The sequence below is a fragment of the Pipistrellus hanaki genome (assembly GCF_964339955.1).
Source record: "Pipistrellus hanaki genome assembly, chromosome: 6".
NCBI lineage: Eukaryota > Metazoa > Chordata > Mammalia > Chiroptera > Vespertilionidae > Pipistrellus > Pipistrellus hanaki.
Genome location: NC_140508.1, coordinates 14,577,230 through 14,605,186, shown reverse-complemented (window position 1 = coordinate 14,605,186; position 27,957 = coordinate 14,577,230). Strand labels below are relative to the sequence as shown.

The window sequence follows — 27,957 nt, the reverse complement described above, 5'->3', positions numbered from 1 at the left end:
GTCACTGGAAGCCACGCCCCCACAGGGCCGCATGCGCAGTCTCCTAGTAGGAACTCCGGCGCCGTGGTTCCGCTGCGAGGACTTCTTCGGGGCGGAAGTGACGTAGCCGTGACGAGGGGACGTTCGCGGAAAAGTGAGGGCCACCTGGTGCTGTGGGCTGGTTTCCGAAAGGGACCGCGGCGGCAGCATGCTGGCGGAGCTGGGCTTCGTCGGGACCATCGGCGAAGATGACGAGGTGCCCGTGGCGCCCGAGTCTGACTCCGGAGACGAGGAGGAGGAGGTAGGAGCCGATCGCGGGGTGGGAGCGCAGCGGCGGACGGTCAGGTTTCCCTGACTAGTTTCCCTAACCTCTGATCCCTCTGCTCCATCCCCACATCCTCAGCATTCCCCAGCCAGGCCGGCATGTGTCCTTCCGAGGGTCTCACCGGGACCCCAAGATCTTCCTCAGTTTGCTCGCCACGAGCTTTTCCTCTCCGCCGCGCGGTGCCTGCCGTGCCGGCCGCCTTGGCGAGCTCAGGACCTATTCGCTGAACTGATCTTTCCCCCAGGCCGAGTCACAGAGATCCAGAGGCGAAACAGGTCCTGGTTTCTGCTCCAGGAGCTGCGGTCATGCGTTCGTTCGTTATGACAGCATTTAGTCAATACTTATATCTGTTACATTTGTTGAGCACGTGGGACATAGCAATGAACAATTAAAAAGGGATCCGTGTCATGAAAAAATGCTCACCCTTCAAAGATCCACCGGGTTGTTTTCCTCTCTGCGACCACATCTGTCTACTTGACACCTGCATTTGGGCGTCCTGTGGCCTCCACGAAATTCAGCTGGTCCAAAGCTGAACTCTACTCTCTCCCTCTTTCCCAGTCTGCTCCATCTCAAGCCAGAAACCTTAGAGGTCATCCTTGACAGCTTCTTCCTCCTCTCCCCCTCCAGTGTTCTGACAGCTAGTTCAGGAATCTCTCTTAAGCTTCTCCCCTCTCCAGCCACACTGCTTTCATCGTAGCACAGGCCCCTACCAGCTTGTGCCTGGATACCCAGAATATTAACATACCTGGTTTCCAGCTCTTTCTCCGGTGTATTCACTTAGCAGCCAGAATGATCTTTTTAATTCTTTAAAAAATCTTTTTTGATCTTTTAAATTCTTTTTTTTTAATTTTATTTTATTGATTTATTGATTTTACACAGAGAGGAATTGAGAGGGATAGAGAGTTAGAAACGTCGATGAGAGAGAAATACCGACCAGCTGCCTCCTGCACACCCCCAACTGGGGATGTGCCCGCAACCAACGTACATGCCCTTCACCGGAATCGAACCCGGGACCTTTCAGTCCGCAGGCCGACACTCTATCCACTGAGCCAAACCGGTCCTGGCAAGATCTTTTAAATTCTTGAACGGAAATCTTATAATAAAGGGGTAAAACAAATATGGCAATTGATAATGCAAAATGTCAAGAATGAGGTGCTATACAACTCAGTAGTTAAATGACATACCCAAGAAATTTAATCACTACTAATAATGAAATTTAGAATCAGAGATTTATTTCTATTTTTATTTATTTAAAAAAATATATATATTATTGATTTTGTACAGAGAGGAAGAGAGAGGGATAGAGAGTTAGAAACATTGATGAGAGTCATCGATCAGCTGCCTCTTGCACACCCCCTACCAAGGTACATGCCCTTGACAGTAATCGAACCCGGTACCTTTCAGTCCCCAAGCCGACGCTCTATCCATTGAGCCAAACCGGTTTCAGCAGGATCAGAGATTTTATGAGGTTGTTTAACTCAAGGAAAAGTGTCAGTATAGCACTCTTTAGTTCTCCAGATTTTTAAAAAATATATTTTTTTTATTGATTTCAGAGAGGAAGGGAGAGGGAGAGAGAGAGATTGAAATGTCAATGATTAGAGAGAATCATTGATTGGCTTCCTCCTGCACGCTCCCTACTGTGGATCAAGCCCACAACTCCAGCATGTGCCCTTGACTGGAATGGAACCTGGGACCCTTTAGTCCACAGGCGATGCTCTGTCCACTGAGCCAAACCGGCCAGGGCAGTTCTCCAGTTTTTTTCTTCTCAGTTTATCCTTCTGAAGCCATAGAACAGCCAGTCCTCTTTCCACTTTCCAGATGTTTTTAAGTCATCTTTTTGTTACTTATTCTAACTTAAATGAATTGTGGTCAGAGAACAAATTCTGTATAATATTGATTTTTTTTTGAAACTTATTGAAGATTTGCTTAAGGGTTTATTCCGTGATCAGTTTTTTCAATTATTCCAGATGTGCCCAGAAAAAAATGTTTATTCTCGCCAAGACCGGTTTGGCTCATTGGATAGAGCGTCGGCTTGGGGACTGAAGGGTCCTGGGTTCCATTCCGGTCAAGGGCATGTACCTTGGTTGCGGGCATATCCCCAATGGGGTGTGTGCAAGAGGCAGCTGATAGATGACTCTCTCTCATCGATGCTTCTAACTCTCTATCTCTCTCCCTTCCTCTCTGTACAAAATCAATAAAATATATATTAAAAAATGTTTATTCTCTAATAGTAAGTTTATTGCTCTCTATATGTTCATTGGAATGAAGCTTAATAATTGTGTTGTTCACATTTTCTACAGAGGTACTCATTTTTTGTCTGCTTGACCTATCAGTTACTGAGAGAGCTGTGTTAAAATCTCAAATAAAAATTACAGATTTGTTGGTTTCTTTGTGTCATCTGTCGATTTTTGCTTTGTAGATTTCTCTCTTGTTGGGTACCCCTATTTTCTTTTTCCTTTTCTAGTGTTCTCTCACCTCAGCCCCATAGTCACACTTTTCTTCCTCTTCCCAGGGGCCCATTGTGCTGGGCAGAAAGCAGAAAGCCTTACAGAAGAACCGCAGCGCTGATTTCAACCCGGACTTCATTTTCACTGAGAAGGAGGGAATGTACGATGGCAGCTGGGCCATGGCCGATGTTATGAGCCAGCTCAAGAAGAAGGTAGTGCTAGGCAGTCCAAGTGTTCAGAGTTCTAACCCTAAGCTCACTGTCTTTGCCATCTGCTTACATTCAGCAGATATGGAAACTTTTTTTGGAAATATGTGGTATAGTTGTTGTTGTTGTTTGGAAATATGTGCTATAGTTGTTGTTGTTGTTGTTGTTTAATTTCAGGGAGGAAGGGAGAGGGAGGGAGAGAGAAAAACATCAGTAATGAGAGAGAATCATTGATTGGCTGCCTTCTGCATGCCTCCTACTGGGACCGAATCCAGGCATGTGCCCTGGACTGGAATCGAACCTGGGACCCTTCATTCCCCAGGCCGACGCTCTATCCACTGAGCCAAACCAGCTAGGTCTGTGGTTTAGTTTTGATGGGATAGGAAGTGATCATAAATTACTCACATTCTCGATTAAAACCAAACAAATGCAAAATGTTGCAAATGTATTTATTGTAGACTTTAGTTACAAACTCATTCATTGATCTATAGATAATATTTAAAAGTATCAATAATGTTTTATTGCCTTCCTTAAAATGTTCATAACAGCTTTTCCTGGAGGAGAGGTTGGTGAGCTCAGTCTAACTTCAGTTTATATAATAAAAGAGACTCTTCTTGATTTTATAGACATTAAAATGTGGGGTAAGCCCTAACCGGTCTGGCTCAGGGGATAGAGCATCGGCCTGCGGACTGAAGGGTCCCAGGTTCAATTCCAGTCAAGGGCATGTACCTTGGTTGCGGGCACATCCCCGGTGGGAGGTGTGCAGGAAGCAGCTGATCGATGTTTCTCTCTCATCAATGTTTCTAACTCTCTATCTCTCTCTCTTTCTCTCTGTAAAAAATCAATAAAGAATATATATTAAAAAAAAAAAAATGTGGGGCGAAAAAGTCTTCGAGGAAACCTGATAATACCATTCAATGGTTTAGAAATACCAAGCATTACATATACCGTAAATTGCTTGACTTTAAAAAAATGGACAAAACTATGTTAAAAATGGTCTTTTTTTTTTTTTTTTAAGTTGTTCACGCCTTGTGTTGTTTTTTGTTTTGTTTTTTAAAAAATATATATTTTATTGATTTTTTACAGAGAGGAAGGGAGAGAGATAGAGAGCCCGCAGATAGGGATGTGCCCGCAACCAATGTACATGCCTTTGACCGAAATCGAACCTGGGACCTTTCAGTCCGCAGACTGACGCTCTACCGCTGAGCCAAACCGGTTTCAGCGGTAGTGATATTTTAATATCTAGGCTCTGTCCCACAGTTACTGTCATTCTCTCTCACTTGCCAGGTAATCTCATATGACATCATGTGTAGGGCCCCTGGTTCCCACACAGCGTAGCTAAAGCTCCCACAAATGTCATTGTCATCTGCTTATCTGCCCAGATCTCATGCTTCTCTCGATGAGTTTGGTTAACAAACTAGAAGATGCATGAAAATTATTTTATATTTCATGCACTTCGAAGAGAAATATTGCCTGCTCAGAGCAGTTTAATCAGGCTCTGCTGTCCTTATTCTGATTGAAATAAAACAGCATTGTGTTTTCAAGGTCCTCTTGAGGTGTTTGGTTTTATTTCATTTTTTTTTTTTTATTCAGATGGACCCAATGAAATTAAAGACTGTGTCTTATAAAGCTTACAGTTATCAGTGTGGAAAATAACTAGACAAATAATTACACAGTTAACTGTAGTGCCATCACAATTTAGGGAGCTTTGAGCATAAAGGGGGCCTGCCATTACTTACCCTTTCTAAAGTTTTATTACTATCCAGCATTACCTGAATTTGTTCATATTTCAACTTTTTAATTAATATGCTAATTTATGTCTGTTTGGTAGTTGGTAAGTTTTTCTGAGTAGTATTCCGATGTGGCATCTCTTAGTAATTGTATTATTCTGAATAGTAAACACCTTCTAAAATGTGAATGTCTTTATTGGTTTCAGATAATTTAAAGTTTTTCATAAATAGACCACTTATTTAATGTTTCTGGCTGTCAATAATTTATGATTGATTAATGTATCCAAGGACAGACAGTCTTTTTGAACATTCATAGCTGAGATCAGACCCTGAGAGAAACCTTGCTTCCTTTCTTTCCCATATGTATGTGATTTTCATCTCTGTATTTTTACCTGCAGAGGGCAGCCACTACATTAGATGAGAAGATTGAGAAAGTTCGAAAGAAAAGGAAAACGGAGGTGAGAAGGCAAAGCAGTTACTTCTCTTCACAGCTAAGCCCGCAGCTGTAGGCTCGACACCTCCCACTGTTTCTCTTCGAGCCTAAGTGGAAGTGTGGCTGGTGCGGGCGGGCTTTTCCGTGTGTCCATTGTCCATGTCATTAGAAATCCACCTCGCATAATGTTGCTCTGCGTGGGTCCTGGACGTCCTGAAGTTTGTAGTTGCCTTACTTTATTAGAACTGCTTTTCCTCCCAGGACAAAGAAGCCAAGTCTGGGAAGTCAGAGAAGGAGAAAGAAGCAAAGGAGGGCTCCGAACCGGAGGAGCAGGAAGGCCTTGAAGGGCACGATGAGGAAGGCTCAGGAGATGAAGAATCAGAGACCGACTACTCATCAGCGGATGAGAATGTCCTCACCAAAGCAGGTAGGTGATGCCGTGTTGCTGTCGGAAACAAGAACAGGACTTTGGAAAGTGTCCGCCTCTACTTGTAGGATTTGCTGTGCTCTTTCATGCAGTTAAATCTAAGATCTCCATGTTGAATTCCTTTCTGTAAGCTTCTCTTTTTTCTTGAGTTTTTGTTAGGGTTGTACTTAGTAGGCAGAATTTACTCTTTTTTTAAAATATATTTTATTGATTTTTAACAGAGAGAAAGGGAGTGGGGTAGAGAGCTAGAAACGTCGATGAGAGAGAAACATCGACCAGCTGCCTCTTGCACACTCCCTACCAGGGATGTGCCCGCAACCAAGGTACATGCCCTTGACCGGAATTGAACCTGGGACTTTTCAGTCTGCAGACGGACGCTCTACCACTGAGCCAAACCGGCTTTGGCAGAATTTACTCTTTTCTTCATCTCCAGCCTCACACAGCTGCCAGCACCTCTGTAACTTGAATTTATTTGGGTGCTGGGGCCCCCACATCCCTCATCAGATGGGTCCAGCCACGTAATGGCTATTCCATAAGTATTTTTTTTTTTTTTTTTTTTTAATCAATCTTTAATGTTCATATTATTACAAAGGTTCCTCATTTCTTCCCCCCTCCACCAGGTTCCCACCCCACCCTCTGCCCCCTCCCCATTCCCCATTGTCCTCATCCATAGGTGCACAGTTTATGTTCAGTCTCTTCCTCCCTCCCTTTCCCCGATAGTAAATCCCTTTTCAGATAGTAAATCTGTTACTTAGCATTTTCTCATATCAATAATAACTCCACATGCCCAATGATACACTTCACACAAAAGACATTTCCAAATAGGTCAACCAGCCTCCTCCAGGCCCCACCCAAGGCACTCACAGATCAACACCCCAGCGTTATACTAACTCAACACATCCAGATCTAAGCCTTCATCACTTGATTCAGCAGACCCTCAAGTTCCTGCAAAAGTTTCCAGCCTTGTCTGAGAGGCAGCCGTGGGCAGGGACAGGCGAGGAGCAAGCTGTTTCGGGCCTGGCTGCTCCGGGCCTGGCCTCTGTTGCTCTGGTTCGTTCCACAACCAGCTGCTCCGGGTCTGGTCACTGCCACTCCCGACCTAGTTGCTCTGGACTTGGCTGTTGCTGCTACAGGCCTGGCCGCACCTGACCCGGCTGCTCTGGGCCCGGTTGCTCCGGTCCCGGCCGCTCCGGGCCTGGCTGCTCCCAGCCTGGCAGCCGCTGCTCCTGGCCTGGCCGCACCCGACCCGGATGCTCCGGGGTAGGCCGCTCCCAGCCTGGCAGCTGATGCTCTGGGCCTGGCCGCTCCCAGCCCGGCAGCCGCTGCTCCAGGCCTGGCCGCACCAGACCCGGCTGCTCCAGGCCTGGCCGCTCCCAGCCTGGCAGCCGCTGCTCCGGGCCAGGCCACACCAGACCCGGCTGCTCCGGGCCTGGCCGCTCCCAGCCTGGCAGCTGTTGCTCTGGGCCAGGCCACACCAGACCCGGCTGCTCCGGGCCTGGCCGCTCCCAGCCTGGCAGCCGCTGCTCCGGGCCAGGCCACACCAGACCCGGCTGCTCCGGGCCTGGCCGCTCCCAGCCTGGCAGCTGATGCTCTGGGCCTGGCCGCTCCCAGCCCGGCAGCCGCTGCTAAGGGCCTGGCCGCACCAGACCTGGCCGCTTCGGGCCTGGCCGCTCCCAGCCTGGCAGCCACTGCTCCGGGCCAGGCCACACCAGACCCGGCTGCTCCGGGCCTGGCTGCTCCCAGCCTGGCAGCCGCTGCTCCGGGCCTGGCCGCACCCAACCCGGCTGCTCCGGGCCTGGCCGCTCCCAGCCTGGCAGCCGCTGCTCCGGGCCAGGCCACACCAGACCCGGCTGCTCCGGGCCTGGCCGCTCCCAGCCTGGCAGCTGTTGCTCTGGGCCTGGCCGCACCAGACCCGGCCGCTCCGGGCCTGGCCGCTCCCAGCCTGGCAGCCGCTGCTCCGGGCCTGGCCGCACCCGACCCGGCTGCTCCGGGCCTGGCCGCTCCCAGCCTGGCAGCTGTTTCTCTGGGCCTGGCCGCTCCCAGCCTGGCAGCTGTTGCTCTGGGCCTGGCCGCTCCCAGCCCGGCAGCCGCTGCTCCGGGCCTGGCTGCACCAGACCTGGCCGCTTCGGGCCTGGCCGCTCCCAGCCTGGCAGCCGCTGCTCCGGGCCAGGCCACACCAGACCCGGCTGCTCCGGGCCTGGCCGCTCCCAGCCTGGCAGCTGTTGCTCTGGGCCTGGCCGCACCAGACCCGGCTGCTCTGGGCCTGGCCGCTCCCAGCCTGGCAGCCGCTGCTCCGGGCCAGGCCACACCAGACCCGGCTGCTCCGGGCCTGGCCGCTCCCAGCCTGGCAGCTGTTGCTCTGGGCCTGGCCGCACCAGACCCGGCTGCTCCGGGCCTGGCCGCTCCCAGCCTGGCAGCCGCTGCTCCGGGCCAGGCCACACCAGACCCGGCTGCTCCGGGCCTGGCCGCTCCCAGCCTGGCAGCTGTTGCTCTGGGCCTGGCCGCACCAGACCCGGCTGCTCCGGGCCTGGCCGCTCCCAGCCCGGCAGCCGCTGCTCCAGGCCTGGCCGCACCAGACCCGGCTGCTCCAGGCCTGGCCGCTCCCAGCCTGGCAGCCGCTGCTCCGGGCCAGGCCACACCAGACCCGGCTGCTCCGGGCCTGGCCGCTCCCAGCCTGGCAGCTGTTGCTCTGGGCCAGGCCACACCAGACCCGGCTGCTCCGGGCCTGGCCGCTCCCAGCCTGGCAGCCGCTGCTCCGGGCCAGGCCACACCAGACCCGGCTGCTCCGGGCCTGGCCGCTCCCAGCCTGGCAGCTGATGCTCTGGGCCTGGCCGCTCCCAGCCCGGCAGCCGCTGCTAAGGGCCTGGCCGCACCAGACCTGGCCGCTTCGGGCCTGGCCGCTCCCAGCCTGGCAGCCACTGCTCCGGGCCAGGCCACACCAGACCCGGCTGCTCCGGGCCTGGCTGCTCCCAGCCTGGCAGCCGCTGCTCCGGGCCTGGCCGCACCCAACCCGGCTGCTCCGGGCCTGGCCGCTCCCAGCCTGGCAGCCGCTGCTCCGGGCCAGGCCACACCAGACCCGGCTGCTCCGGGCCTGGCCGCTCCCAGCCTGGCAGCTGTTGCTCTGGGCCTGGCCGCACCAGACCCGGCCGCTCCGGGCCTGGCCGCTCCCAGCCTGGCAGCCGCTGCTCCGGGCCTGGCCGCACCCGACCCGGCTGCTCCGGGCCTGGCCGCTCCCAGCCTGGCAGCTGTTTCTCTGGGCCTGGCCGCTCCCAGCCTGGCAGCTGTTGCTCTGGGCCTGGCCGCTCCCAGCCCGGCAGCCGCTGCTCCGGGCCTGGCTGCACCAGACCTGGCCGCTTCGGGCCTGGCCGCTCCCAGCCTGGCAGCCGCTGCTCCGGGCCAGGCCACACCAGACCCGGCTGCTCCGGGCCTGGCCGCTCCCAGCCTGGCAGCTGTTGCTCTGGGCCTGGCCGCACCAGACCCGGCTGCTCTGGGCCTGGCCGCTCCCAGCCTGGCAGCCGCTGCTCCGGGCCAGGCCACACCAGACCCGGCTGCTCCGGGCCTGGCCGCTCCCAGCCTGGCAGCTGTTGCTCTGGGCCTGGCCGCACCAGACCCGGCTGCTCCGGGCCTGGCCGCTCCCAGCCTGGCAGCCGCTGCTCCGGGCCAGGCCACACCAGACCCGGCTGCTCCGGGCCTGGCCGCTCCCAGCCTGGCAGCTGTTGCTCTGGGCCTGGCCGCACCAGACCCGGCTGCTCCGGGCCTGGCCGCTACCAGCCTGGCAGCCGCTGCTCCGGGCCTGGCCGCACCCGACCCGGCTGCTCCGGGCCTTGCCGCTCCCAGCCTGGCAGCCGCTGCTCCGGGCCAGGCCACACCAGACCCGGCTGCTCCGGGCCTGGCCGCTCCCAGCCTGGCAGCTGTTGCTCTGGGCCTGGCCGCTCCCAGCCCGGCAGCCGCTGCTCCTGGCCTGGCCGCACCAGACCCGGCTGCTCCGGGCCTGGCCGCTCCCAGCCTGGCAGCTGCTGCTCCGGGCCAGGCCACACCAGACCCGGCTTCTCTGGGCCTGGCCGCTCCCAGCCTGGCAGCTGTTGCTCTGGGCCTGGCCGCTCCCAGCCCGGCAGCCGCTGCTCCAGGCCTGGCCGCACCAGACCTGGCTGCTCCGGGCCTGGCCGCTCCCAGCCTGGCAGCTGTTGCTCTGGGCCTGGCCGCTCCCAGCCCGGCAGCCGCTGCTCCGGGCCTGGCCACACCAGACCTGGCTGCTTCGGGCCTGGCCGCTCCCAGCCTGGCAGCCGCTGCTCCGGGCCAGGCCACACCAGACCCGGCTGCTCCGGGCCTGGCCGCTCCCAGCCTGGCAGCCGCTGCTCCGGGCCTGGCTGCACCCGACCCGGCTGCTCCGGGCCTGGCCGCTCCCAGCCTGGCAGCCGCTGCTCCGGGCCAGGCCACACCAGACCCGGCTGCTCCGGGCCTGGCCGCTCCCAGCCTGGCAGCTGTTGCTCTGGGCCTGGCCGCACCAGACCCGGCTGCTCCGGGCCTGGCCGCTCCCAGCCTGGCAGCCGCTGCTCCGGGCCTGGCCGCACCCGACCCGGCTGCTCCGGGCCTGGCCGCTCCCAGCCTGGCAGCTGTTTCTCTGGGCCTGGCCGCTCCCAGCCTGGCAGCCGCTGCTCCGGGCCTGGCCGCACCCGACCCAGCTGCTCCGAGCCTGGCCGCTCCGAGCCTGGATGCTCCGTGCTTGGCTACTGCTGTTTTGGGCCTGGCTGCTCCCAACCCGGCTGCTCTGGGCCCGGCTTTTCCGGGCCCAGCCACTCCGGGTCTGAGTGTTCCTGGACTGGCCACCCTGGGCTTGGCCGCCTCTGCCTCAGGCCTGGCTGCCACTGCCCCAGGTCTGTCTGCTCCAGTGCTGGCCGTTGATGCTCTTGTTCTGGCTGCTGCTGCTCTGGGGCCTGGCCACTGCTGCTCCGGGCCCAGCTGCCACTGCCTTGTGCCTGGCCACTCTAGGCCTGGTCGCTGCTGTTCCAACATTCTGTCTCTTTTTTCTCTTTTTTTCTTCTTTTAAAAAAAAAAACAAACAAAAACCGCATTTATGTTGCAATGTTGGCTGGTGCGTTGAGTTCTGACTTAGTCTTTGATTTTTCAAGATCTTCTTGGTATTTTTTCTTAAGTAATTTTACTATCATTTGCTCTCACTTGATTTCTTCACATTGAGAACTTCTTTGGTTTCTTCCTCCTTGTCCTGGGAGCTCAGCAGGTTGGCCTGTGGCACCCCTTTGATCTCCGCAGGCTCCTGTGCTGCTTCAGCCTGTTACCGGGGTCGGCGCCGCCCAGGAAGCAGCCCCTGTCCTTGGCTCCGTTGCCCGCGCTCAGCAGTCGAAGGCTCAGGGGCACCCCCCCACATGGGGGCCCCGTCGCCCGGCTCCTTGCTGGCGCCTGGCTGGCCGGTGTCCAGCAGGGGCTCCTGCTCCTCGTCGCGTTCCTCCAGTCTGGAGCTTTCTTTCTCCCTCCCACTAGGGGAGTCCAGGATCAGAGTCAACAGACCGTCCTCTGCGCACAGTGTGCGCGACTCCGGGGGCTCGGCCTTTCGCCGTGCTCCCAGGACTCCACCTCACAGCTCCGTCTCCCCCTGCCTGAGCCTGGGTCCCCAGGGACTAGCCCAGACCTGGAGTTCGGGGCGGTCTGGACTGAGGCTCAGCGCCGCCGCCGGAGGCTTTGTTTCTTCCGGCTAGGGTAATCCAGCATCAGAGTCAACATTCAGTCCTCTGCGCGCCATGTGCTCGCGACTCCGGGGGCCCCGCCTTTCGCTGTCCCCCGGGATTGTCTCCCCCTGCCGGAGCCTGGGTCCCCAGGGTCTGGCCCATAACTTGGGGCTCAGCGCTGCCGGTTCGGGGGTTCAGCCCAGGCTGGGGGTTCTATTTCCTTCTTGCTAGGGAACGCCAGGCAGCACCCCGCCCTCTCCTCCTCTCTGGCTGCGACCTCTCCGCGCGTGCGTGCGTGCGAGCGCGCAGCATGTCTCCGTACCTTAGGCTTTTTTTCAGCTCCTCTGATTTTCCTTCTGGTTTTCTCCCTCCTTCCTATTGTAGAGTTTTCAGTCAGTCGACTACCTGTAGCTCTGGGCAATGTCCACTCTACATTTTAGTTGTATTCCATTGAAATTGTTGTGAGCTGCTGCGGCTAGGTGTCTACCCGAGCAGCCATCTTGGATCCTCTCCCCCATAAGTATTTTTTTTAAAAAATATTTTGATTTTTTACAGAGAGGAAGAGAGAGGGATAGAGAGTTAGAAACATCGATGAGAGAGAATCATCGATCAGCTGCCTCTTGCACACCCCCTACTGGGGATGTGCCTGCAACCAAGGTACTTGCCCTTGACCAGAATCGAACCTGGGACCCTTGAGTCCCCAGGCCGACGCTCTATCCACTGAGCCAAACCGGTTTTGGCACATAAGAGCTAAAGCATCATAGTATAGCATAGAGGCTGAGAACTTGGTCTCTGTAACTCAGTGTGTTTCCTATTTACACTGCCTCTCAGTGACCCCATCTTTGAAATAAGGCTAATGATAGTTGCACCCTGCAGCAAGTTGTCCACATAAAGCACTTAGGACAGTGTCTAGCAGATTGTAAATGCTCAGTAAGGATGAGCCCTGATTATCAGCTATCTTTTTCTCCATAGACACACTCAAAGTAAAGGAGCGGAAGAAGAAGAAGAAAGGACAAGTGAGTGTGGGCTTGGAAAACAGTATGCAGCTTGTTTTTACATCCTAAAAGGATTTTAAGGTCGGTTTGTTTTCTGGGGCCTTTTTTTTTCTTTTTTCTGAATTCTCATTCTGTCTTTTGATTTTCTGGTGTAGGAAGCAGGAGGATTTTTTGAAGATGCATCTCAGTATGATGAAAACCTCTCATTCCAGGACATGAACCTTTCCCGCCCTCTTCTGAAGGTAGTGGCTTCATTTGACAACTGTGGGATTATTGCAGTCATCCTGTAACTGAGCTTCCTAACCTGGGCTCTTTGCCTCCCTAAACTCTCTTGTCCACACAGCTGCCAGGCAACCCTCTTAAACAGAAAGCTCATCTTGGCCTGTGAGGCCCTTCTGGCCCCTATGATGCTGTCTCTTAGCACTCTTCTGCTCTGGCCATACTGGCTTCCTCTAGGGCCCTCACACAGGTCATGCACTTCTTCTTCAGGGACTTTGCACTTGCTCTTCATCCTGCCAGGAAGATCCTTTCACAAATCTGCTTTCATTGCTCTTTGCCTCTTTCAGGGTTCCGCTCAGTAACCACTGCTTCCCTGACAATATTCTGTAAATTGCACTGATTCCCTCCCCAGCCATCTTTCTCTATAGCATTTATCTCCATATGACACGTGTTTGTTTTGGTCTGTTTTTTCTATCAGATTATAAGATTCTTGAGGGCAAAGTTTTTGTTTCTTTTGTTTACTGCTATATTCTCTAGTACCTAGAACTGTGCCTCACACACAAGAGGCACAATAAATGCTTGTGGATTGAATGACTAAGACACCACTTGTTGGGAAACATGCCTTGTTTGTTTCATGCTGAGACTCTCCCTACTCTTCTGTCTAACTCTCTCTTTTTCCTTCAGGCCATTACAGCCATGAACTTCAAGCAGCCCACCCCAATCCAGAAGGCGTGCATACCCGTGGGACTGTTGGGGAAGGACATCTGTGCCTGTGCAGCCACTGGGACAGGTGAAAAGGATAGGGACTTTGGGGGTGAGGGGGAGGGAGGCAGAAGGAGGATGTTCAATCAAAAACAGGCTCTACGTTGACTGACCAAAAGTCCCCTTTAATAAATATATAAATATAAATTTGATTTGTTGTTGTTTTTAACCCTCACCTGAGGACCCCCCCCCCCCCCCATTAATATTTTAGAGCGTAAGGGAAGTAAAGAGGGGGGGAGAGAGAAAGAGTCAGAGAGAAACACCGATGTGAGAAAGACACATTGATTGGTTTGCTTTCCACATATGCCCTTCGGTGTGGGGGCTGATGTTCTAACCACTGAGGACACTGGCCAGGGCCACAAATATAATTTTTAATGTAATAACGTTACATATTCTGTTTAGTAACTCCCTTATAAAACAAAACAAAAACTGACTATAGCCTTGGCTGGGCATTGTCTCGTGCACCAAAGGGGTTGCCAGTTCAACTTGACTGTTTTTTACTATATAATTAACTGCACTAATATACAGTGTTGCATTGAGCATCCCTTTTATAAAAACTTTCCTCCTATGAAGAGGCCTGTCATGGAAGAGACGGGTGGTCATAGTCAAGGTGATACCCTGATAGAATTAAAAGAAGAAGACCTTCATTAGACCCCCTGCAACCTGTGACCCATAGCTATCATACGTATTTCTGTGCTCAGGTGAAGACCTAAACCTTGAAGGGACTGAAGCTCTTCTCCTTGCTTTCTCCCTGCCCTTGTCTCCAGGTAAAACTGCTGCCTTCGCACTGCCCGTCCTGGAGCGTCTAATCTACAAACCCCGCCAGGCTCCAGTAACCCGCGTGCTCGTGCTGGTTCCCACCCGAGAACTGGGCATCCAGGTACACTCCGTCACCAAGCAGCTGGCTCAGTTCTGCAGCATTACCACCTGCCTCGCTGTGGGTGAGTATCTGGCCGAGGGCTGCCAGCCCCGAGAGACCATCACACAGAGGAGGATGGATTTGCCCCACTCTCTGAGGTTGACGGGTGCCAAGAAAGCCTTTATGTGATTGAATCCACTTAAAAAGTGGACGATGTGTTTTTATAGTAGGTTGTGGGAGAAGTGGGGAGAGGATTTGATCGAGACTTCACCAGTCTTGCAGAATGAAACTTCAAAATTATGGGGAAAATTTTTTTCTTGGTACAATTTCTGCTTTGCATGAATAATGAATCAACTATTGTTTGGGGCAGAATTTTTCTGATGTTATATGGATAATGTTTTCTAAACTTCATTTCACCCTCCGTATGCCATGGGAAATCAAAGGTGATGTAGATTTGCAGCTGTTTTTCTAAATTCTTAGATGCTTGGATCGGAAGTGCCATTGTATCATCATCTTTTTTGATTTTTGCATTTAATAAAATTGTAGTTAGCAAATCTGTTTCTCCAAACAGATTGTAAAATCCACCCATGTGGGGCCTTTGTCAGTTGTATTCTCTGCTATTTCTTCTGCATCTGGCGTGAGACCTGGCAGGTGGCAGGGCTCAGTCAGTAGCGGCGAATGACTGAACTGGTTGCTTTTTTCTTCGCAGGTGGTCTGGATGTGAAGTCTCAGGAAGCAGCTCTTCGGGCAGCGCCAGACATCCTCATTGCCACCCCGGGCCGGCTCATCGATCACCTCCACAACTGCCCTTCCTTCCACCTGAGTAGCATTGAGGTGCTCATCCTGGATGAGGCCGACAGGTACTGATCTGATGTCCCATGGGCCACAGCCCTGGATGGGAACCTGCCTCCCTGGATTATTCTACACTACAGGCCCAGTGCGTGAAATTCGTGCATGGGTAGGGACATCAATCAGGGCTGATCTGTGGGGTAACCGGCGGAGTGATAGGACAGCCCTGTCCTCTGCCGCTGCTGCCAGATGCTTCCATTTGCAGGGCGACTGGCAGGGTGATTGCCCACCCCCCCCCCACACCCCCGTACCTGCCTTGGCTGGCCTGGGTCCTGTGGGCTGAGTGTCTGCCACCTGGTGGTCAGTGCGCATTATAGTGACCAGTCATTCCTCTGTTTGGTTGATTTGCATATTAGGCTTTTATTATATAGGATGGCTCTCACCAGTTCAGCTGCTCCCATTTGGGCCTTTGTCCATTCTTAGCCCAGGTTATCCTGCTCTCTTTCTCCTTTTGTAATGTGCCGGTTAAAAGGGAAAGTAGATCAAATCCTGGCTCTGCCACTTCCTGAAATTTGGGGACATTTTTAGATTATTAAAGCAAATCTTTTCCTGTTTGTAAGCGGGGGTAAGAATAGCACCAATCTTGGATTCAAGGAGTAAGTTGGGATAAGTGCCAGCGCATAGTGAGGACTCCACAGACAGCCTCTCTCAGTGTGATGTGTGGCTTACTACTTCCCTCCTCTTCCCCTCCTCCCTTCCTCTCATATATGTCCCATCTGCTCACCTCTTTCCTCAATGACTGAACAGAATAAAGTCTTAATGGCCCTAGACTAATGAAGGAGGTGGGGTAGGGGAAGGAGGCAACAAAAACCCTAAAGCCTGTTGAAGTTTACTCTCAAATTGCAGCATCTCCAAGTGAACAGGTCTTAACCAAGATCTCTATGCCCCTCCCTCTCTCTTCCCATCTCATGATCAGCAGTGTAGTCCTATTAGTTCTGGCCAAAATTCTTAATGTCATTTGTGTCTCTCATTTTCACACTGCACAAAACCTCCATAAATCCTGTCAGCACTTGCCCACTTTGGGGTTTCTGCATTTGCCATTTCATTAGCTTGGAATGACTTCATTTTTCCTCGTTTTCGGCTCACGTTGTCACTTATCTGAGCACAGGTCCTGCCCTCCACTTCATCCTCCCCTTCTCTGAGGTGCTATGTCTCGCTAGCCTCTCTGACCTCCCTTATGGTTACCTGAATGCTGGTGTGGTGGCTGTGTCCTACCTCGCCTCTAGAACATCGTTTCATAAAGGGCTGGCTTGGTGTTGCTTGCTGCCGCATCCAGCAAATGCTCAGCGAGTGTTGGATAATTGACCGACAGAGCAAATGAACCATTCTGGAGGCCTGAAGGAAGTAAAGGAGATTGTTCTCAGGCAAGGGAACATGATCTGATTCAGGTTTTAAAGGGGAAGGAAATTGCATTCTTCAAACACATCAGCATCTTAAAAGACTGGGAAAAGCTAATGGAAATTTTAGATTGAAGAGACTAAGGAAACATGACAAATAAATGTATTATAATACCTGATTCTCAACTGAGCCTGACCTGGAGGAAGAAATACTGTAAAGAACTGCATCATTTAGCCGGGACCGGTTTGGCTCAATGGATAGAGCGTGGGCTTGGGGACTGAAGGGTCTGGGGTTCGATTCCAGTCAAGGGCATGTACCTTGGTTGCGGGCATATCCCCAGTAGGGGGTGTGCAAGAGGCAGCTGATCGATGACTCTCATCGATGTTTCTGGCTCTCTATCTCTCTCTCTTCCTCTCTGTACAAAATCAATAAAATATATATTTAAAAAAAAAAAGAAAAAAAAAGAACTGCATCATTTGAAAAAACCTGGAGTCAAAGTAATCTCACGGATTTCTACTACCTACGAAGAGAAGAAGGTTCCTTATTAGTGGAGAAACATGGCAGACACCTCTTAACCAAGTGTTCAAACTGATGATCTTTATCTCCTGATGGACTGGGAGTGAGGTGCACATCTGCACCCCTACACATTCTTCCTGTAGTGATTTACTGAATACATTCCCTGGGAAATAGATACAGAGTGTGGAACAGGCTAGGAGGATTCTTCTAGATTAAGGGAGACTAAAGAGACATGCCGACCAAATGCAACATAGGAACTTTGGTTTCTAGACTAAATAACAAGACATCTACAAAATGATACTTGGGAATAGCTAAGAAAATTTGAATATGGACTATACTTTAGATCAGGGGTCTTCAAACTACGGCCCGCGGGCCACATGCAGCCCCCAGGGGAGTCTGATCCTGCCCGCCAGGTTTTTTGGGCAGTGAGCGCAGCCAAGGTGTTACAGTAGAGATTAGTAGTTCATATAGTCCGGCCCTCCAGCTCTCTGAGGGACCGTGATCTGGCCCCCACTTTAAAAAGTTTGAGGACCCCTGCTTTAGATGATGTTATTCAAACTTAAAATTCATGGGTGTGATAATGACATTGTGATTATATAGAAGGTCATTGTTCTTAAGAAATGTATGCTGAAATATTTAGGTGTAAAGTGTCATGATGTCTACAACTTACTTGCAAATCGTTCAGCCAAAAAAAAAAAAAAAAGGTTAAGCAAATGTGGCCAAATGATAATTCTTAGCGAATCTTATTAATGCCAATAAGTAAATAAAGGAGTCTGAAGCAGAACCAATGACATCAAAATATTGCCTGTCTGATGTTTTCTGCCCTTCGGCAGAAGCGAGCTTAGCCCATTTCTCTTGATTCCTCCCCTTCCCTGCTCACTAGGATGCTGGACGAGTACTTTGAGGAGCAGATGAAGGAGATCATCCGAATGTGTTCCCATCACCGCCAGACTATGCTCTTCTCGGCCACGATGACGGAAGAGGTGGGCTGTGGGGAATCTCCTCGGTGGAGTGAGTAGAGAAGACAGTTCAGAGAACTCTGGTCTGGGCTGGGGGTGGGTATCCCCCTCGTTCCCCCCCTGACAGGCTGGTGAGCATCCCTGTCTTTGTGCCTGGCAGGTCAAAGATCTGGCTTCTGTCTCCTTGAAGAACCCCGTCCGGATATTTGTGAACAGTAACACGGATGTGGCCCCCTTCCTGCGGCAGGAGTTCATCCGGATCCGGCCAAATCGGGAAGGGGACCGGGAAGCCATTGTGGCAGGTGAAAGCCCAGGGTGGGGCTGGGCAGGGTGGGGTGCTCGACTCCCATGACCTCAGGAGTGCCATACTGCAGCCTTCTCCAGCCAGCCTCCCCTAACCCAATTCCTTCACGCCATCTCTCTCTTTCTTTCTTCCTTCCTTTCTTTCTTTTTTTTTTTTTTTTTAATATTTTTTACAGAGAGGAAGGGAGAGAGATAGAGAGCTAGAAACATCAATGAGAGAGAAACATCGACCAGCTGCCTCCTGCACACCCCCCACCGGGGATGTGCCCGCAACCAACATACATGCCCCTGACCGGAATCGAACCCGGGACCCTTCAGTCCCCAAGCCGACGCTCTATCCATTGAGCCAAACCGGTCCCGGCTCTCCCTTCCTTCCTTCCTTCCTTCCTTCCTTCCTTCCTTCCTTCCTTCCTTCCTTCCTTCCTTCCTTTCTTCCTTTCTTTCTTCTTCTTCTTCTTTTTTTTAAAATATATCTTATTGATTTTTTACAGAGAGGAAGGGAGAAAGATAGAGAGCTAGAAACATCGATGAGAGAAAAACATTGACCAGCTGCCTCCTGCACACCCCCCACTGGACACCCCCCACTGGGGATGTGCCCGCAACCATGCCCTTGACCGGAATTGAACCCGGGACCTTTCAGTCCGCAGACCGATGCTCTATCCACTGAGCCAAACCGGTTTCGGCCACTCCATCACTTTTGATATGTCTTTCCTCCCTTTCTTTTATCGCCTCACCTTCCTCCCACCATCCAGGCCTTATGTCCTACTGAACTCCCAGCCATTTCTCCTCAGCTTTGACTCTTAGTCCAGGTCACTGCTCTGTGTTGTCTGGACTAGCATCCTCTTAGATGCCTGTCCTGCTTCCACCCTTGTCCTTTGGTAATCCACTCTCCACCTACAGATCATTTACAAATGAGCCTGCTGGTGTCTTCCATTGCTCTTACACTAAAATCCACGCTCCCTAGTGAGTTCTGCAAGGCCCTCTTGGTCTGGCCCCTGCCTGCCTTGTTGCTTTTGCTCTGGCCTTGTTGCCTTTGCTCTGGCCTTGTTGCCTTTGCTCTGGCCTTGTTGCCTGGCACTCTGGCCACACTCACCTGCTTTAGTTTCTCAAACCCACAGGCTTGTCCTTGGGGCCTTTACGTTTGCTCTCTCCTCTGCCTGGAGTCTTCCCCTAATCTTCTCATGGATGATCCTGCCTTGTCATTCAGCTTGAGAGAAGCCGGTGCTGAAGCTACCTCCCATCCTCCCTTCACTTTCTCAAGGGCAGGACTCGCTTTTCTGTCTCAGCCCTGGAATATGAGCATCACACGGGTAGGGGTCTCGCCCATCTGTCTCCTTGATGCCGGCACAGCACCACTTCGCAGGCGAGGAGGGAGTATATTTCAGAGATGGCTGCTGGTTCACTCTTCTCTCCTTGCCAGCTCTGTTGACAAGGACCTTCACCGACCACGTGATGCTCTTCACCCAGACCAAGAAGCAGGCCCACCGCATGCACATCCTCCTGGGTCTCATGGGGCTGCAGGTGGGCGAGCTCCACGGCAACCTGTCACAGACCCAGCGGCTGGAGTCCCTCCGGTAAACTTGCGGTTAGGCTTGGCTCCTATCCACCCTTCCTGGGCAGGTCAGAGAGGCTCTCCTAATTCAAATGAGGGAGAACACCACCCAAAGCTGTGTTAGAGTAATAGAGACACAGGTAGCACAGTTTCCCATGTCTTAGGTACATTCAGAACTGACTCCATAGTCTCATAAAACAGGTAAATCATGCCCCAAGGCCTGTATATGTGAGCTGCTGAGTGTGCCATGGAAAGAGATTCTGACTTGGGACGATTCAGCATACCTCAGCATACATTTTTGTCTACAGCTGCTCCAGAGCAGTGGTCAAACCCGAGTCTGATGGAAGGGAATTTGGAATCAAAGCTGGTCGCCATTTCTTGACCATTTAGTTTGCCAGGCCTATGCTGTGTATTTTTCTGTGTGCCTTCTCATTTAATTCTCACAAAATGGCGTCAGCCTGGGGGGCAAGGAGGAACCTTTTAGAGCTCTCCCACTGATCCCTATCCGTCATAGATGGCTGAGAGCTGTTTTCCAAAGAAGAGCTCTTGAATGCTGAGACATTTGCATATGCTACTTCCTATATAATCTAGTTCTGTGGTTCCCAAACTTCCATATGCATAGGAATTACTGTGTAAGGGGTATACACAAAATGACGTTTGCTCCACTTTATGGATTGTTTAAGGGGGAGTGTGAATGTCGATGGGCTGACATTGAGGCTCTGTCCCCACTATGACAGTCTGCACTCTGCTGCTTGACTCCAAATGGAATTGTGTTCTTTCTGCTGGCTTAGGCTCATGAATAGCATTAATGAGGTTGGGAATCTGAATGAACATCTCTTTGTGGTTATTTCCAGGCGCTTTAAGGATGAACAGATTGACATTCTTGTGGCCACAGATGTGGCAGCCCGTGGACTTGACATCGATGGGGTTAAAACGGTGAGTAGGCCCTGGCCGGTTTGACTTAGTGGGTAGAGTGTCATCCCGTGGACTGAAGGGTCATAGGTTTAATTCTGGTCAAGGGCATGTACCTCGGTTGCAGACTCTATCGATCTGGTTGGAACGAGTGCAGGAGGTAACCAGTCGATGTGTCTCTCTCACATTGATGTTTCTCTCTCTGTCTCTCCCCCTCACTTCCACTCTCTCTGAAAAGTCAATGGCAATATATTCTTGGGTGAGAATTAACAAAAAAAATCCTAAAACACACACATACACACACAAAAAAAACGGTGAGCAGGCTCCATCTTCCTTGAACTTTGCGTGGGAGTCCTTTTGCCTCCTTGTGTTCCAACTCTTTTCCAACTCCCAGATACGAATGATGGTCAACTTTGACCTTTTCAGGTAATCAACTTCACGATGCCCAACACCATCAAGCATTACGTCCACCGGGTGGGGCGAACGGCGCGAGCTGGCAAGGCTGGGCGTTCGGTCTCTCTGGTGGGAGAAGAGGAGCGGAAGATGTTGAAGGAGATTGTGAAGGCCGCCAAGGCTCCTGTGAAGGCTCGGATACTTCCCCAAGGTGAGCAGACACTGCAGCAGCTCGGGGCAGTTTGGATAGGTGGGGCAGGGGCAGAAGATCATGGGTGAGAGCAGGAGCTTTGCAGTCAGGAGCCAAATTTGAATCTCTGCTCTGCCACTTCCTTGCTGGGTGACTCTGGGCAGGTGTTACCTCTCCCCTGGGCTTCAGACTTTGTGTGTAAAAGAGACTCATGGCAGACTTATGCCTCAAGTGCCTCATTCATAGGTATTTTACATTCTTTGGGAAGAAAGTTCGCTCTTAGGGCAAAATCCCCACTGATTCCCTCCTGTCCCCTAGACCTTAGGGACAAAAAGGTGAGGAGGTCAGCATTCATGTTTTTTTTTTCTTGGCTATCATTCTTTTTGTTCTCATTCATGGGAGTCTTTTAAAGCACATCCTTTTTTTTTTTTTTTTAAATATATATATGTGTGTGTGTGCGTGTGTGTGTGTGTGTCTGTGTGTGTATTTAGTTATAAAAATAGTAAGAGCTAAAATGTAATTGTAAGTTAAGGATCTCACCACTGTTAGTATTTAGATACATATCCTTTCTGACCTTTTTTCCTTTCATATTTGTCTGACCTTTTTTTTTTTTTTCCCCCATTTAATTCATTCAGCCAGCAAACAATTATTGAGTACTATTGTATATGCCTAGTGCTATTTATTCTATTCTAGGTATCAGGGATACAGCAGGAAATAAAATAGCTGATCCTGTGGTGGGGAAAGACATAAGAAAAAAGCTAATAGAAGATGTCATTTAGAACTACAGGGGGAGTGGAACCTACTTAGAAAAGCTGTTTCGGAAAGCCTCTGAACGGGTGGCATTTGAGATGAGTCCTAGACGACAAGAATGAGGTGGCCCTGAGTGGTCTGGGGACAGAGTGTGCCAAGCCGAGAACACCAGGGCGAGGCCCCTGAGGCGGGAGCAAACTTGGTGTGTGAGTGAAAGGGAAGAAAGGCCAGAGGGCCCGAGGCACAGTGAGCATGGGGAGGCAGAAGGCCAGAGAGGTCAGCGGGGCCATGCTTAGAAGTTTATAGTTTATTTTAAGAGCAACAGGAAATCTTCAGGCGGGGTTGGAGGGCTGTTAAGCAGAGAAGTCACATGCACAAAAAATCCACAATTTTCTAAGTCCCTAAATACATATATACATTATTTTCACCAGCTACATAGGCTTCACCCTTATTTTAAAATATTTTTTGTTTTTTCCCCTCAAGATGTCATCTTGAAGTTTCGGGACAAAATTGAGAAAATGGAGAAAGATATATACGCAGTTCTGCAGCTGGAGGCTGAGGAGAAAGAGATGCAACATTCGGAAGCCCAGGTGAGACTGTGCTCTGGTCCCCAGGGTCTCTCGATAAGCACACTGCATCGGCCCCTCTGAAATCCTTTGTCTGCAAACAGATCATCAGAGTCCCAAGCATTTGCGGGCAATGGCTTCCTGTAACTGCCATGTTATATGTTATCAGATGTAGGTTCCATGGCAGGCACCCTTTTGCTGTCCCCCCAGATCAACACAGCAAAGCGTCTCCTGGAAAAGGGGAAGGAGGCACAGAACAACGAGCCTGAGAGGAGCTGGTTCCAGACCAAAGAAGAGAGGAAGAAGGAAAAAAGTATGTTGGGAGGTTCCTCCAAAGCTAAACATAGAATTCATAGGATCCAGCAATTCCACTCCTCAATCTAACCCCAAAGAACTGAAAACAGGGACTCAAATGGATACTTCCACGCTAGTGTTCATTGAAGCAGTACTCACAGTAGTCAAAGGGTGGAAGCAACCCATGTCCATCAACAGATGAATGGAGACACAAAATGTGTATACATACAATGGAATAGTCTTCCTCAGTAAATAAGTTGTGATGCATATGTTTTTTTTTTAAATTAATTATCTGTGTACATATCTTACCATTGCCTCCCCCCAGTGGTGCATATGGTTAAGGATGAATTGTGCAAACCTGTTGAGTGAACTAATCCAGACACAAAAGGACAAATATAATTCTGTTTATATGAAATACCTAATCAGGTAAATTCATAGACACAGAAAGTAAAATAGAGATTACCAGGGAGTAGGAGAGGGAGTTTTTTTTGTTTTTTTTTAAGCAATCTTTTTTTAAAATAAAATTTTTTATTGATTTCAGAGAGGAAAGGAGAGGGAGAGAAAGATAGAAACATCAATGATGAGAGAGAATCATTGATCAGCTGCCTCCTGCATGCCCCACACTGGGGATTGAGTCTTTGGTGCATGGGCCAGTGCTCTAACCTCTGAGCAAACTGGCCAGGGCAAAATGGCAAATTTTATGTTATATATTTTGCCACAAGAGGCAGGAAAATATTTTTAGATATTTCCTGCTTTTCTCTATTTTTAACAATCACAAATGAATTTACGTTGTTCTATACCTTGCTTTTTTCAATTAATTTTATAGCTTAGAGATGATTTTATATAAGTACATGTATAGCTACCTTTTTTTAAATATGGCTGTGTGATCTTCCATCAAATGTGTTGATTATAATTTATTTAATTAGTCCCCTGTTGAGGGATATTGAGGTTGTTTCTAATAGTTTGCTATTATTAACAATTCATGTAGTGAGTAACTTTGTACAGATGCCCTTGCACAATTAAGCAAATATATTTGATTTGTGGATAAAGCCCTTAGAGTAGAATTGTAGGTCAGAGGTTATATGTATTTATTATTTTGTTAGGGATTGCAAAATTACCTTCCAAAAATATTGTATCAGCAATTTAAAAAAGACTGCCTGTATACGATGGGACAGAAAATTAGGGTGTATCTGTTAAATTTTGTTAAAAATCTCTATATATATAAAAACCTAAGCAACCCGATGACTAGATAACCGGCCAACTGGCCAGTAGCTATGATGCTAACTGACCACCAGTGGGCAGATGCTCAACACAGGAGCTACCCCCTGGTGGTCAGTGCACTCCCACAGGGGGAGTGCTGCTGGCGAGAGGAGCTGCGGGGGTGCGAGCCTCTCCTGCAGACACTCCCCCTATGCACCCGAGCTGCTGTGGTGGCAGGCACAGCGGGGCTGGGATGGGCGGGAGCAGCACAGCTCCCAACCGGGGCTTGGGCTCCTCCCTGGCTGCCTGCCACTTTGTGCACTACTTTGTGCTGTGCGGGATCGATGCAGACGGGGCTGAAGCCTGACAGGATGGCGGGTAAGGCCAGGCTGTGGTGGCTCGGAGGTCCGCCGATCCCCGCAGGCCAGGCTGAGGGACCCCACCAGTGCATGAATCCTTGCACTGGGCCTCTAGTAGAGTTAAAACTATGCAGGGGTATAACTGAACTAAGTCCTTATCTTTCACATCAAGAGCTAGATAGATAGATAGATAATGAAAGTCTCAAATAAATGAATTGAGAAATAGTGGAACAAGCATGCTATTTAGTGAGATGGGGTAATCACCAAGAAAGTAAGCAATTGCTGCTTCTCATTCTCATTTCTTGGGGTAATCACCAAGAAAGTAAGCAATTGCTGCTTCTTAAATGAGAAGCAGCAATTTAAAATCTGTGTACTTATTAATGTGGTGTTTTTTTTTTGTTTTTTAAATGTAATTTTATTTCAGGGAGAGGAAACAAGAGGGGGAGAGGGGTAGAAACATCAGTGATGAGAGAATCATTGATTGCCTATCTCCTGCATGCCCCCTACTGGGGATGGAGCCCGCAACCTTGACCTTCTAGTTCATAGGTTGACACTCAACCACCGAGCCATACTGGCCTGGCTGTAAGTTTAAAGGAAGATATAAAATTACCTGAAATCTCATGCTCTCTTCTCATCCCAGTTGCTAAGGCTCTGCAGGAGTTTGACTTGGCCTTACGGGGAAAGAAGAAAAGGAAGAAGTTTATGAAGGATGCCAAGAAAAAAGGAGAGATGACAGTGAGTGGCCTCCCCTTTGGAGTTGGGTCCCTGCGCAGTGCAATGGGTCAGGGCTGCCTAATGTGTTCCATACTCACATGTCATCCTCTCTCTAGGCAGAGGAAAGGTCCCAATTCGAAATCCTCAAGGCACAGATGTTTGCTGAGCGGCTGGCCAAGAGGAATCGCAGAGCCAAGCGAGCCCGAGCAATGCCTGAGGAGGAGCCAGCAAGAGGCCCTGGTAGGCATATGGGGAGCCCACAGGGGCTGGTGAGGAGGTTCTCCCTGAAACCTGTGTTTATAGTCAGGGAGAATTTTGGAGGGATGGTGTTAAGAGCCCACATTTTTTGAGTAATGAATACGTACTAGTGTATACAGCTATACCTTTATTGCCTCCAAGTGGTGCAGTGACTTGTGGTTAGTGGAAATAGCTAGGACTTGAAACCAGGCTTTTAGGACTCTGGAGCCTAAGTCCTTACCAGTAGCCACATGGAGGAGCAGATCAGGGACAAATGACATGTAGGTGGTCTTTGACCCATTTCACATGTAAGTGGTCCATTTCCCTTTGGACGCACAAACATTCTTTGGAGTTGTTCCTTCACACCTGGTACTTCGGATTCCTTATCCCTTTCTTGCCAGGATCTGATGTCTCACCTTCATGTCAATAAATCATCAGTCCAGAGCATCCACTGAACTTAGGACCATTACCCTGAGCTTAAGGGAATTTAGGAGCTTGGGCCTAAGAGGACACATCTAACCCATTCTCTCTCTGCACAGCCATGAAGCAAAAGCAGGTGAAGAAATCTGTATTTGATGAAGAACTCACCAACACGAGCAAGAAGGCCCTGAAACAATATCGAGCTGGGTAGGGGTTTGAGTCATTATGGAGCTCTTGGTATTTTGATGAAACCTCCTTCCTCACTCCCACTTCTCATATACCGTTAGCTTTATCTCAGATACCTTTAACTAGAGGCCTGTTGCACGGAGAGATTCGTGCAATAGGCCTTCCTTCCCTTGGCTTCCTGCACTTGTTTTCCTCCGGCACCCAGGACCCAGGCCTTTGCTCAGGCCGGAGTCTGCCTCCTTCGTCTTTGCTGCAGACTCAGGCCGGAGTCTGTTGTCTTTACTGCAAACTCTGGCTGGAGTCTGCCATCTTTGTCTTGTCTTCGTCTTCGCTGCAACTGGAATGCCGTTCCTGTAGATCCCTTCACAACCTCCCACTCCTCCTGCCCTCCCTCTCATAGCAGGTGTCCTGCCCTGCCTGTCCATTCTGCGCCTGGAACAGCTGGGCAGCCGCCATCTTTGTCCTAATTTGCATATTCCCCCGATTGGCTGGTGGGCATAGCGGAGTGATGGTCAATTTGCATGTTTCTCTTTTATTAGTGTAGGTAAAAGCATAATATACTAATTAGAACGGATAGTGAACGACCTTCTAGAAGAAGCTACGGTGGCGCGGGCCAAGGCAGAGGCAGTTAGGGGTGATCAGACAGGCAGGCAGAGGGCTTAGGGGTGCGTCAGCCAGGCAAGCAGAGTTAGACCAGACAGCCAAATGACCTTCTGGACATCATTCTGGATGTTTTTCTGGACAAAGCTCTGTCAGTGGGGGCCAGGGCAGAGGCAGTTAGGGGCGATCAAGTAGGCAGGCAGAGTGATTAGGGGTGATCAGGCAGGCAGAGTTGTTAGAGACTAGGGGCGATTAGGTAGACAGGCAAGTGGTTAGGGGTGATCAGGTAGACAGGCAAGCGGTTAGGGGCAATCAGGTAGGCAGGCAGTTAGTTAGGGGTGGTCAGGTAGGCAGGTAAGTGCTTAGGGGTGATCAGGCAGGCATAGGTGGTTAGGGGCAATCAGGTAGCAGGCCAGGTAAGTGGCAGGCAGACAGGCAAGCAGTTAGGAGTCAGTGTTTTAGATTGCAAGAGGGTGCAGTCCGGCTGAGGGGCCGCCCCCTCCCCCCTGCACTAATTTTGTGCACCGGGTCTCTAGTAATATATAATTTCAGGGGCTTCCGTCTGACCTCCCAGGGTGAGAACAGGAGGAAAAGAGGTGTTGAGACTTCTGCCTTGGAATACAATGGCACATTTTTGGTTCAGAAATAGAGCTCTTCCTCAGGAGAGTGATAGAACCTCATAAAAAGGATCCTGGTTTGCTCTTGGGAATGTGTTCATCCCTCCTCTTCCCACTTCCCCTGGGCTGGGTTGGGATGGGGTTAGACTACACTTCCCTTCCCAAGTACTTTTATTAAATACATGAGAAGGAAGGGTAGAGCCTCTTCCAGTTTTGTTTTAAAGCTGGGCCCCTACTTGCACAAATCCATACTATCACGTAGAAACACACACAGGCTGAGAACCTTAGGATCTGAAAATGATGCATGTATTGATTCTTCTGCTATGTGTGGGAGCTGGATTTAGTGGGGGTGAGACCACCCGTTTTTCCAACAGTTTGCCATTTCAGCATCATGTCTTCTCTCTCACCTATAGCCCCTCCTTTGAAGAAAGGAAACAGTTAGGCTTGTCCCACCAGAGACGAGGAGGAAACTTCAAATCTAAATCCAGGTAATGTTTGCAGCTTTGGAGGATCAAACATTATGACTTTCTGGCCTTTTACTCTGATTTAAAAAAAAACATCATTGGTTATGATGTTTTAGATACCGTTCTATGATACATTTTTCTGAATATTGTATTGTGTGCTCACCATCCAGAGTCTAGTCTCCTTTCATCATCATGTATTTGACTGATCCTTCTGGTTTTCTTAATAGGTACAAAAGGAGGAAGTAGCCGGGGTGGCCTGAAGAAGTTCATGGGATGGCCCTTAGATCCTTCTTTGTGGGAAGTCATCTTGGATTGATCTTTTCTCCATTTGTAAAAAAAAATGTTTAAAACTTTAAGAAGTTTGTGTCATTTGTACATTAAGAAAGAAAAAGTCAGCCAAGGCTCCCTCTTGCTGATTAGTTTTTACATAAAGAATATACTGAGACACTAGGGCAATGGGGGCTTGACCGGG

At 50.5% G+C, this 27,957-nt stretch overlaps 1 protein-coding gene and 1 long non-coding RNA gene across 2 annotated transcripts; one reads left to right on the top strand and one right to left on the bottom strand.

The window, feature by feature from the left end:
* The first annotated feature begins 96 nt into the window (after nucleotides 1-96).
* DDX27 (DEAD-box helicase 27) lies at nucleotides 97-27,957 on the top strand. The gene is made up of 21 exons (XM_084887091.1): nucleotides 97-280; nucleotides 2,817-2,963; nucleotides 5,086-5,145; nucleotides 5,382-5,547; nucleotides 12,204-12,247; nucleotides 12,382-12,468; nucleotides 13,130-13,235; nucleotides 13,975-14,148; nucleotides 14,776-14,926; nucleotides 17,653-17,752; nucleotides 17,889-18,030; nucleotides 19,452-19,605; nucleotides 20,438-20,519; nucleotides 20,922-21,099; nucleotides 22,312-22,418; nucleotides 22,605-22,707; nucleotides 24,888-24,982; nucleotides 25,078-25,201; nucleotides 25,738-25,825; nucleotides 27,435-27,509; nucleotides 27,713-27,957. Exons 1-21 carry the CDS (start codon nucleotides 188-190, stop codon nucleotides 27,729-27,731), a joined length of 2,295 nt encoding a protein of 764 aa, XP_084743217.1. The 5' UTR covers nucleotides 97-187; the 3' UTR covers nucleotides 27,732-27,957.
* LOC311624223 lies at nucleotides 15,848-17,635 on the bottom strand. The gene is made up of 2 exons (XR_014795271.1): nucleotides 17,302-17,635; nucleotides 15,848-17,101 (listed from the first exon to the last, which is right to left on the bottom strand). It is a non-coding gene; the product is annotated as an uncharacterized lncRNA (long non-coding RNA).